Source organism: Corylus avellana, chromosome 2 (genome assembly GCF_965113065.1).
Source record: "Corylus avellana chromosome 2, dhCorAvel1.hap1.2, whole genome shotgun sequence".
NCBI lineage: Eukaryota > Viridiplantae > Streptophyta > Magnoliopsida > Fagales > Betulaceae > Corylus > Corylus avellana.
In genome coordinates this window covers 6,399,949-6,412,164 of record NC_142491.1, presented here as the reverse complement: position 1 = coordinate 6,412,164, position 12,216 = coordinate 6,399,949, and the positions used below count along the sequence as shown (strand labels likewise).

General features: G+C 37.7%; 2 protein-coding genes across 4 annotated transcripts; both read right to left on the bottom strand.

The window, feature by feature from the left end:
• Positions 1-1,242: 1,242 nt before the first annotated feature.
• On the bottom strand, positions 1,243-2,571 carry LOC132173103 (F-box/kelch-repeat protein At3g06240-like). The gene has a single exon (XM_059584685.2). The coding sequence runs from the start codon at positions 2,569-2,571 to the stop codon at positions 1,243-1,245; it is 1,329 nt and encodes a 442-aa protein (XP_059440668.2).
• A 2,486-nt stretch (positions 2,572-5,057) lies between these two features.
• On the bottom strand, positions 5,058-12,014 carry LOC132167136 (putative disease resistance RPP13-like protein 1). 3 transcript variants are annotated; one of them, XR_015911306.1, is made up of 3 exons: positions 7,321-12,014; positions 6,045-6,156; positions 5,557-5,908 (listed from the first exon to the last, which is right to left on the bottom strand). XR_015911306.1 is itself a non-coding variant. In XM_088512571.1 (2 exons), exons 1-2 carry the CDS (start codon positions 11,921-11,923, stop codon positions 5,328-5,330), a joined length of 4,374 nt encoding a protein of 1,457 aa, XP_088368697.1. In that variant the 5' UTR covers positions 11,924-12,014; the 3' UTR covers positions 5,058-5,327. The 3 variants fall into 3 exon arrangements, 1 of the variants encoding a protein (XP_088368697.1); XM_088512571.1 differs by lacking the exons at positions 5,557-5,908; positions 6,045-6,156 and adding an exon at positions 5,058-5,400 and having other exon boundaries at positions 7,623-12,014; XR_015911307.1 differs by lacking the exon at positions 6,045-6,156.
• Between the last annotated feature and the right edge of the window lie 202 nt (positions 12,015-12,216).

Here is a 12,216-nt window from a genome sequence, read left to right as displayed (position 1 = left end):
AAAAGATTCTGTTCGAATTGGGATAACAAGTAAAAGAGATAAAGATAACTATTGCTATGGCTATTCTCAGGTGGTTGATATCTGGATGTGTTCAGCTTGTTTGTTGAGATTTTGCAGGGAAGTAGGAGTTGGCTTTGTTTACAAGTCCAGCTGTAGAGATTCAATTTGCAACAACATATATATTTGTGTTATCTTCATGATATTCGAAAATAAAAAGATAACAGAATTAAAATTGGTTGGCAGTTACCTTGCTGATTAGGCGGGGTCACTTTTATTCTTATATTATATTATCTTGCTGTTGATATGGTGGTGTCAATTAACCTTTGAGTAAGACTAAATACTATATTACCGATTCCAAAGGGTTAGGGGTCACTTTTATTCTTATATTATATTATCTTGCTGTTGATATGGTGGTGTCAATTAACCTTTGAGTAAGACTAAATACTATATTATCGATTCCAAAGGGTTAACTCAAGTGGTGAAAGCTTTTATTCTTATATTATATTATCTTGCTGTTGATGTGGTGGTGTCAATTAAGCCTTGAGTAAGGCTAAATACTATATTCTCGATTCCAAAGGGTTGGCTCAAGTGGTGAAAGCCTTGAACTTGGTAGCATCTCCATTACTATTAAGTTTAAAGTCTGAAACTTTTAAGTGCAAATAATTCATGGGGTCACACGCACGTCAAAGCCAAGTCTTACTAGAATCGTGTGGGGTGCACAAGTCTTACTAGAATCGTGTGGGGGGCACCTTATACCGATATGGAGTTTGCTATTCAAGAATGGCCATGCGAAGTGGCCATATTTAGAGGGATTCCCAATCAAAAGTATAAAAAAAAAAAGGAAAAAAAGAAAAGTACTACACCCTTGTACCTTAGCAGATCTAGTGACTCTGGATCCCATAGGAATGGAGAGGAAAATACCTTGGTGTCTTTCTAGTTCTAGGCCGAAAAAAAAGGATAAGTGCTACTTTCTTTTTTACTTTTCTAGAAAATAATATCTGCTTAGAATTAAGAAGACTATAAGAACACTAGAAAAATGCTTGAAAAATAAATAAATACTGAAATAAATACAAAAAGAAGACAAGAAATTTTACGGTGTCCATAGAATAAAGCCTTGAAAAAGACTACATTTTTCTTTTTATGCAATTGATAATTTCCTATTTATAAGGAGACGTCGAAAATACAAAATAATAGGAAAGATAAAATGAAATCTGTATTTATAATTGATAATTAATAAAGATCTCAAATATTACACTCCAACTCAATCCTTCCCCGCCTCACCGAGTTCGAACACGTGTAGGGAAAACCTTGCAAGGGAAAATCCGGTAATGGTAGGGTGTTCCGATGAGTTGAAGCAACTTCCTTCTTTGTGTGAGTAAAAAGATTGTACAAAATCAGCTGCCCCTTCGCATTCTGTATAATCAACTCTCTGTTTTTCCACAAACCCAACGGCCTTCCCGGATTTTCTATGAAGAGTTGAAGATTCATGAGTTTAGTCCACGACTCCTTCACACCAAATTCAAACAAAACCCATATCACCAATCCACTGCTTCTGCTTCTCATCTCCTCAAACGGGAAACCCAAACCCATAATGGTGAGGAACCCATTTAGCACCGTAAAATGGTAGCAGGAGTAATATGTGGAATGTGCGCCGTCCGGGAGCGGCGTTGTTCGGAACAACTCGTGATTGAAGTCGAAAGCAACAATTTTCTCATTTATAAGATTATGAGAGTGTCGATCCACCACCTCCCACCAGAAAAAAATCTCATCCGCCGCAGTGGTCGGAAAGTTTAGAATCGGAAAGTTTAGAAATAACTCGTGAGTTTGCTCAAACGGCACTCGTAGGTCAAGCAGTCTCCACGTCCCGGTGCTCAGGCTATATACTTCTGGTTGGAAGTAAACTGGGTGATTGAAGTGACAAGGGCTGCTATATACTTCCGGTTGGAAGTGAAATGGGTGATTGAAGTGACAAGGGATGTAGTCATATACTTCCGGTTGGAAGTGAACTGGTTGATTGAAGTGACAAGGGGCGGAGTCATAGCTACTAACATGACTAATCTTCAGCACCTTGAAGTCGTTGGATCTCCGGTCGAAACCGAATCCGACGGTGCCCAGCAACATACCAACCTGCAGGAAAGGGTTGGGCGGGTGACGCTGGCGCGGGATAGACCTGGGAGTGTCTGACGTGGCGGGGTTCCACAGATAGATTTTGTTGAGAGTGTAGTCGCAAAGACAGAGTAAACCATTACAGGACGCCACAAGCGTAACTTCAAAAAAAAGGCTTCCCTTGAGAATAATTTGAGATTGGCACTCCAGGGTCTGGTCAGAGAGGAAGTAAAAATGCCTTTTGAAAGAATCGTTTGATCCTTCATTGGCTTCGGTGAGAAGGAGAGGAGAAGGACGATCGGAGAATCGGAGAATGGATTGGTTGAGGGTGTTTTGGGTAAAGAAATCAGGATTTCCGATGAGAGTACGCCAGGTTCGGCAAACGCACCTGAATCGGAGTAGTGTTTTTGGGGGCAGGAGGGTGAGAATATTCAGCACAATTTCTTCAGGCAGATAGGTTGACATTGTGGCTGAGATTTGCTGGTATGGCTCAAAAGGGAGAAGAAACTAGGAAAACTTCGTCCCTTCTTATAGGAGTCTCGCCGCCTTACAAGCCCAGATTACGAAGCCTATTCGGAGTCCCAAAACAACGAAATTCCTAAACCAAATGGTTTTCTAACTCTGTCCACGTGGCAGATAACTGCGGCTTAATACGATTTTCAGCTCTTTTTTTTTTAAAAAAAAAAAAATTAATTTAAAAAGAAAAAAAAGTCAATAATGGAAAAAAGGGTTACGATAAAGATAATATCTAGGGATAGAAACAAACAATAGAATTATGATATTATTTATTTTATTTAAATTGGAGAATATTTAATTAATTATAGTAAAGAAGTTATATAACTAATTGGATATTTTTCGATTCAAAAAAAATAAGCAATAAATTAATTAATGATCTAAAACGACCATAAATGATTAGGGTCTTTTTAAGTGCAACACAATTAAAGCGATAACATATAGCTAAAGTGGTACTGAGGAACAGAATTCGTCAAAGAGGAATATTATGAATGCTGGCTATAAAAGTTTTCTCTAATATATCAAATCACATGTGAATTGTGAGACAATAAACCCATCAAAAAAAAAAAACCAAGGAAATTAGCAAAACACAAAAGAAACAACAAAAATACAGTAGAAATTCAACAACAGAAGTATAACAAAAAGCCCTACAACAACTGAATGTAATAATAGATGAGTGTGAAGAGTGTTAAAGCACCTAATTTATCGGTAATTCAAACCCTTCAAGATAAGAGTGATCAAGAACAAATACAAGAGGAGAGGTGCGTGTGATAAGGACTCTACAATACAAGATGAGAACAAACACATAGATAAGGGACAAGAGTTATATCCAAGTATATAACTTACAATAGATTTCTACTTGTAAATGATTATCCTTCTGTACATGATTATCTAGACTACTTGTAATTCTATATATATCAATGAAAGCCACGTTAAGTGGTACTTGAGCATTATCAATTTTAGCCAATAGTTTTATAGATCTTTTAAAGAGTTGTATTATTCTTTTTTTACAAGATAATGTTATTCTTCATACTCAATTTATATCAATTAATGCGACGTGTTTTAAATGGCTTCCAAGGTTACCCACTTAAAAAAAAAAATGTGGTAGCCAATTAAAATGCACTACATTAGCCGACGTGAAATTGGTATATATATATATATATGAGTGTGAAGAGTAGCTTTACTTAATTTCAAACACCTAAGACCTTTGTCAATCTTTTATGGAATGCTAAATACTATGCCCAATTCTAGTGGATTGTTGTGGCAATGCCTATCGATGTACATTTCCTCATCTTTTTAAAATTTTCTGTACTTTATTAAATGCTTTTGATAATTTTATCTAATTTTTTTTATTTTATCTCATCTTTCACTTTTCTGTACATTTGCTTTCAACATTTGGCGAGTACCAAAAGTCAATTGAAAAAAAAATTAGAGAGTGCTAGAGTACTAAATATATTTATTGAGTAATGAAGGTTTTGCAAAAAGCTTCTTCAAATTGAAGAGCCCGATCTCATAAGGTTTGGTATTTTTTGCTACAGCTAACCAAATTATAGCTAAAAAGTTATTTTGGCTATTGGGATGTGAATGCTCATAAGTGAGGTTGTTTTGACATTGAAAAATAGCATACAATTTTTGAGTAAAGCTAGAAAATACGTTTTTATTTTACAATGTTGATGTAGCAGTCCCAACAAGTTCTTGAATTATTTTTTTAATAAAGATTGATCTAAGAATTAGTTGGAACTGTCAAGTCAACATTATAAAATATTTGTGAGATAAAAATGTAGTTTATAGTATTACAAACAATTATTATTTTTTAACTTTTGACAAGTATGAGCATGTGACTAAATGGTATTAAATATTACTTTTGGCTCCAATCACATGATGACAAGTGTCAAACATTTTATTATTTTTATTTTTATTTTTTGGTGTGTAGCATTACTCTTTGACGTATTGAGGGGGTATGACTTTTAGGTAGGACATGGGTTGACTTGCTTTTGGAATTATTTGGAAGTAATATTAATATTATGATAAAATAAAAGTGTATGAATGCTACATGCACATTAATTGTCAGATTCTTTGGAAGTAATATTAATATCATGATAATTTTTTTCCTACAAAAAAAATGTTTGATCAATAAGAAAGTAGCAACTTCTGCTTCTTGAATGACCTCTTGAATGACCCAGAATCAGATTAGTCTGACAGTGACAATGAGTGGTATAGCAGGTTTGTGGGAGAGATTATATGAACACACAAATAATGAGCAAATATGGACCTTAATATGTATTTAAGAGAGATTTTACTTCAGCATTACAGAGTCATTGTGTTCACAATCATTTGTAAATACTGCTATTCAGGTTCAAAATAAATTGCTACTTGTTATTTTGTTGGCATTGGACTTCATACAAAATAAGAAATAAAGGAAATAAGAATGCCAGAGCTGAAAATTCAAAAGTTCTGGACCACATTATCAAGGTAAATATGGATGCATGAATCCAATGTCTTGTGGAACCTTTTGATACCTAATTCCTAAAAAAAATTTATATGTCAACATCCATCTCCTCAACAACTCAGTTATTGACATTGTTCATTGATCCATAGCAGATACAGCATGGCAAGCAGGCAAGCATTCTTCTAGCAAGGAAGGAAGATAATGCTCTGCAGAACATTGGCTGCTCAAATTCATGCAGATAGAACTTTTTGTTTCTCTACTAACTGTATATAGAAGGATATCCTAAAATTTCAAACTCTGAAGTATTTGAGCTGTCTGGCAAGGCCTGAAGCCTGTCACATTCCCATATTTCCAGATTATCAAGAGAGGTGAGGTTTTTCAGTACCTGGGGCAGGGATTCAAGATTTGGCAGTCGCTCAAGATGAAGAGAGGATAAACTAGAAGGCAGCAACCACTTTTCTGGAAAATGACATCCACTGAAGGACAAGTCCATTAGACAAGTGAGTCTGTGCAGCCGCCACTTCACTTGTATGAAGGCCTGAGATTCTGAGAGTCTAAGATTGAGAGTGACAGCAGATTGGCCGGTAAGCCCCCATCTGGAAATGATGCAAGACTTGAGCAAAGGATATAAACAACAAAAAAGGAAAATCTCCTATATACACACTATTGGATTTCAAAGCTTCAGGAGCAAGCTCATCCAGTATGTCCTCTGCATCATAAATAGCCATGTGCAGCCACTTCTCCATTGCAGGGCTATGAGACTACTCCTCAGCGTCATTAAGCAACGCCGTGACAGTCAGCAATGTGATCTTCAACTTCTCGAGCAAGTCGTCGTACTTCCTGCATCGTAATAAGTGTGTGAACTTGCAGAAAGCCAATCTGTCAAACAGCACTTGAAGGAAAGCAGAGAGAAAAGCCTCTCCCAAAGCCATTGTTGTCTAACCAGAAATAAAGGAGGAAAACAAAGAGAGACAACCTCAAACAGGAGAGCAGGAGCAGATTGCTTTTGTCCAATGCAAAATGCAGTAGTCACGTAAGGCTTAGTCTTATGACAATGCTTTGAAAGACTCATACTATCAGGAAGTTACCTAGCAGGTCCATCATAGTAAACATCATGGTCAAGTCCAAGTCATACTATTAGAAAGTTAACTAGCACTAGAAGGTCCATCATTGACAATTTATAAACACAAAAAAGGAAAATCTCCCATACTCTAGTATAGGAAATTTAATTCAAAAAATAATTATTAGAATTTTATAATTTTACCCTAAAATTATCTGAGCAGATCTAGAGAGCTTGAGTGATATAGAAGAGTATCAATGACCATTTGAATACATTGACATTTTTAACTCTGGTGTTCTGTTCTTAAGGAACATCAATGACCATTTGAATGAGAGGCAAGCACAAGAGAGATGTATACTTGCCAACATTAACAATTATGAGCAATATATATATATATATATATATATATATTGCTCATTTGGCTTGTAAGGAAGGGAGAAGGAGAGATTCGAACTAACGACCTCTCCACTTCATAAAGTGTGGTTCTCATCCAATTGAACTATCCCTTAGAGTTAACTATATACAAGAAATAATAAAGATAATGGTCAATGATATCTACTCTCAAAAAGGTATAAATATCTAAAAATAGCTTCATGAAACATTTTTGCAAGTCTGGATGATATTATGTTCAACACCACTTGTCCTAAAAGCTTAAGCTTATAGAAAAAGATGAATTTAATCATTTAATTTATATTCTAACATATTACTCTGGTTTAAAACATAAGAAATCAAGATGAAGCTTCATCATTAACAGTCACTAAGACAAATGGTCCTCCATGACTAATCTAGTCATACTTTGTATTAACTACATGCAAGAAGTACAAAAAGTTAGCATCACTTCACAATCTAACAGCATATTACTTTTCAGTTATAAGATTGAGAACAGTCTTTGTACATGATGAAAATTTATTAGTCTCACTCCTGCTATGTAACTTTTTCTTCTGGGACAATAATTTGACAAATGAACAATTAGAGTTCACGAACTTCCTAATTCCATCATGCTCACCAAAGATTGAGTTGATCTAAGGTAAGTTCATAGATTGGATAGCCTTAGGACCAAATGATTGAAATTACATTATGCATGAGGGATAGATAGAGTGCATATAAGCTAGGTAGGATTTAGGAGAAAACATATATGAAATATAATTATCAGAAACAAAAACATGCAAAAGGACATGGAATGCAGCCATACCTCATGGCAGACCAACTTCATACTTCTTCTGCATTCTGCATTAAGAACTCTCAGTTTTTCCAAAACCCCAAGGGCCTTTCCGGATAGTCTAATAAGAGTGGAATATTAATGAGTTTAGTCCACGAATCCTTCACACCAAATTTGAACAAAACCCATATAACGAAAGATCGACTGCTTGTTTCCCGGTGCAGATTGCTTGAGTAAAACCTTTCTTGAGCAGATTTCTCTAGTAACTGTATATCAAAGGATATCCTAAAAACCCCAACTCTAAAGTATTTGAGCTGTCTGGCAAGGCCACAAGCCTGTCACATTCCCATATTTCCAGATTATCAAGAGAGGTGAGGTTTTCCAGTCCCTGGGGCAGAGATTCAAGATTTGGCAGTCGCTCAAGATGAAGAGAGGATAAATTAGAAGGCAGCAAACACTTGTCAGGAAAAGATACCAACCCTTGACATCCACCAAAGGACAAGTCCATTAGACAAGTGAGTCTGTGCAACCCCCACTCATATGAGGGCCTGAGATTCTCAGAGTCTAAGATTGAGAGTGACAGCAGATTGGCCGGTAAGCCCCCCTCTGGAAATGATGCAAGACTTGAGCAACCATCTATGCGTAGTTCTTCAAGAGATGTGAGGCTATACATCTGATTTGGTAGGTACTTGAGACTCCTGCAATTAGAGATTTTTACTGATCGCAGCTTGGTTGGCAAGCCAGGTTCTGGAAAAGACAAAAGAAGTGGGCACTCAACTACTTCTAAGTAATCGAGACGCTTGAGGTTGTGTAGGCCTCCAGGTAATGACTTGAGGTTCTTACAACTACTAATGAAGAGCTCCTTAAGGTTCATGACAGTGCTGGATGTGACAGTGGACAGCCCAAAAGTTCCTTCCGAGAAGAACATGATAGAATGACAACATGAAATTTTAAAGAATTCAAGACAGATATTGCTTTGCATCTGCTCCGGAAGTGACTCTAAACTCATGCAGTCATGGATTTCAATTTTTTTAAGCGTGCTGGGCAACTGGCCTCCTGGTAAAGATTTGAGAGAAGAGCAGCCTTCAATTACCAAGTATTCAAGTAAAGGAAACACCTTCTCATTGTTAAGCATCTTCCACTCAGGGAGGAACATCAGAGCCTTACAATCCTTGATCTCAAGTCTTATGAGCGTGGAAGGCAAGCCTGTCGCAGGAAAGGACACAAGCGAGGGACATTTTGAGACCCTCAACTCCTTAAGAGATGAAAGTTTGTATAAACTTTGTGGCAACTCCTTTAAGAATGGACATCCGGAAATCTCCAAACGCTGGAGGCAATGGAGATTTTGCAATCCGAGTTCATTGGACAAAGTTGTGAGCTCACCAAGATTAGCAATCTGTAATTCTTCAAGAGCTGTTAACTTTTGAAGAAACCTTTCAAGCAAACATATGAGCATGGAAATTTGACACACACGCAGGTAAGTAAGCGAGGACAGGTCACCTATGCTTTGTAACACCCTTTCATCAAACTTATTTACTTCTAATTCACGGATTGAAGGAAGCCCCGGAAGTTCAGCCAATTCTTGGCATCCATTTATTTCAAGCATTGCCAATGAAGGAAAAAGATGGGGTAGTTCCCTCAGGTTGGGACATGTCCGTATAGAAAGCTCAAGGAGGCAAGGGAATTCACTTCCTTGTTTTAAGTTTTCATCAACTGTCAAAACCCTTGGAAGACTTTCCAATGCTTCACACCCCATAATACTCATTTTTTTCAAGGCAGGAAAGTGGTGTAACAATTTTCTTAGCTTAGGACAGTTACGGATTTCAATCTGTTGCAGGTTATTGAAGTCTCCTCTGCCTTCAACTCCAGAAGAAGACCACTCCTCCCACAGTAACATGTTTTCAAACTTTAAAGTCTCCAAGGATGGAAAAGGCATAGCAGAAAAACAGCCATCACCATAGAACTCAGCGCCTATTCTTTTAATTCCTTCCATTCCTTCAACCATGAGCTCTTTGAGAGAGGGCAGCTGCCCAACTGGTGGTAGATGACTACACTTTGAACAATTACTAAGTCTTAGAACGATCAGATTGGAGAACAAAGGAGATCCAATCCAAGTTGGGAATATTGTACCTCCATAGTCCCTGATAATGATTTGCGTTATGTTTCTGTGCGGTTGCAACATCTCAAGAACATCTGTTTCAACTGATTCATTTCTTGAACTACCCAAACTGTTGCTCCATCCCAGTGTTTGCTCAGCAGGTTCATGTGTATAAGAGTCCATGCCTCGAACTGAATCCTGTGACATGTCAGATACTCCCTCTGCAACCACATAATTAACTGAATCTTCGATGCTGTTTCTCCATGGGAATACCGTCTGATCAGGTACTCCCTCTGCATCCACAAAATTAACTGAATCTTCAAAGCTGTTACTCCATTGGAATACCAACTGATCAAGTCCCTGCTTGTCCTTCAAATTAGCCTCCATTGCATCGGTAAAACTGACAACGTTTTGCAGTCCGGATATGACAAGTGATCCTTGAAGTTGTGACATGTCTCTCAAGTCTCTGATTCCTAGCCCACCATCTTTACCCACTGTGAAAGTAGATAATGTTTGAAGATTCTTCAATCTACAAATTTGCTGTGGCATCTCTTTTAACCTGCTTCCACTCATGCAAAGATGCCGTAAGCACATTAGCTTCCCCATATCTGCAGGCAACTTAGTGAGAGAGCGACATTGCAATAGGATCAATGTTTGTAAATTGTAAAGAGTACCAGTTGAGTCAGGTAATGCTTTAATTGCTGTGTGAGAAAGGTCCAGGTAGCGTAGATGTTTTAAGTCACCAATGGAATCTGGCAATTCAGTGAGGCAACAAGCATTAAATGACAACACTCGTAGATATCTTAGCTTTGGTAAGAGATCACGAGGGACTTGATTAGCCAAATAGCTAATTCCAATAGTGCCAGTTGGATCTAACGGTAGGAAGGTGCGTAAGCGTTCAAATCCATTGAAGGCATCAAATTTTGAGAGCACATCGCGTCTGCCGCGTAAGTACGAGGAATGGCGAGCCTTCTCATGAATTCTGTTTTGATTACCATCCTTTAGGTTATCCTCCAATCTGAAACAAAATTCTCCAGAAACAATATGAGCTAAATCTTTCATGAGGCCATGCATCATAAATCGCGACTCCTTGTCAATAGATTCTTGAAAGAATGACCTTGATACTAGCTCGAGAAAATATTCGCCACCCACATCTTCCAATCTTTTCTTGGCATTAGGTTGCAACACAAATCCTTCTGCCATCCATAACAAAACCAGCGAGTCCTTGTCAAATTCATATCCCGGAGGGAATATTGAACAATATGCAAAACATTGCTTCAAATGCGCAGGAAGGTGATGATAGCTTAGTCTTAGACTCTGAAGAATATCACTTTCATCATCAGGTAGATCCCATATTTTCCTATTCAATATATCTTTCCATTCGTCTTCTTCTTGTCTAGAGCGCAATAGGATTCCCAGTCTCTTTGCAGCTAAGGGCAAACCTTCACACTTTTCCACAACCTCCCTACCAATTGCCTCCAAATTTGGATAGAAATCAATGTTTCTATTCTCAAATGCTTGACTTGTGAACAATGACCAGCAATCATCAAATGATAAACCTCTCAAATGATGAGCTGGAACTGTCCCCATGCTTGATGCAACATCCCTATTCCTCGTTGTCACCAATATTTTACTTCCCCTTGCCCCTGTTTTTAATGGTTTCCATAAGAGATCCCAATCATTATTTCTCTTGTTCCAAACATCATCCAAAACAAGCAAAAATCTCTTCCCGACCAGTTTCCCTTTCAAACTAACTTGAAGCAGATTTAAGTCATTGAGATCAGTATTTTCCCAAGTGATTGACCTAAAAATTGTTTTTGTTACCCTCACTACATCAAATTGATCAGACACACACACCCAAATTCTTAAATCAAAATGCTCCTCTACTCTTTCATCGTTGTAAACAATTTGAGCAAGAGTTGTCTTGCCAATACCACCCATCCCGAATATAGGAACTACACCAATTCTATTCATAATTGGTGCATCCCTCAGGAGCAGCTCGATTATCAAACCCTTTTCATGATTTCTGCCATAGACACAAGTTTCATCTACCAATGAAGTTGTTGGTAATCTTTGTTTGAGCCCCGACGAGCTTCCTCCAACACTGTCTTTCAAACCAAGGGCTTCTTTATATTTCGCAATTAATTGTAACTTCTCAATAATATTTTTCAATTTGGACTCTATCTCTCTACTAGATGGGGTGGAGATGAAGCTCCAGTTCCATACCTGATTTGGGCTGGCCTGAGATTCAGCTTCCACCTTACATTTCAAAGCTTCGGTAGCAAGCTCATCCAATATGTCCTCTGCATCATAAAGAACATCTTTAGCCATGTGCAGCCACTTCTCCACTGCAGGGCTATGAAACTGCTTCTCCTCTGCGTCATTAAGCAGTGCTGTGACAGTCAGCAATGTGATCTTCAACTTTTCCAGCAAATCATCGTACTTCCTGCTGCGTACCAAGTCTATGAACTCGCGGGAAGCCAATCTGTCAAACAACACTTGAAGGAAAGCTGAGAGAAAAGCCTCTCCCACAGCCATGGTTATTTAACAAGAAATTTAAAAGGAAACAAAATTGAACAAAGATAGATAATGCAAACAAGAGAAATGAAGCAGATTTTGCTTTTTCAGCAGTGCAGACTGAAGCAGCCAACGTTGAAACAGAATTATGATAGTGGTTTGAAAAGTCGCGCTAGTCTATAATAAAGAACGACTGAGGCTACCAACGAGCCACTTGTCGTTGAAAAGAGTCTAACACAAGTTGGCTCAATGATTTTAAAAGTTATTTATGAATGTTAAAAAATAAATATAAAAAATTGAGAATAAGTGTAGAT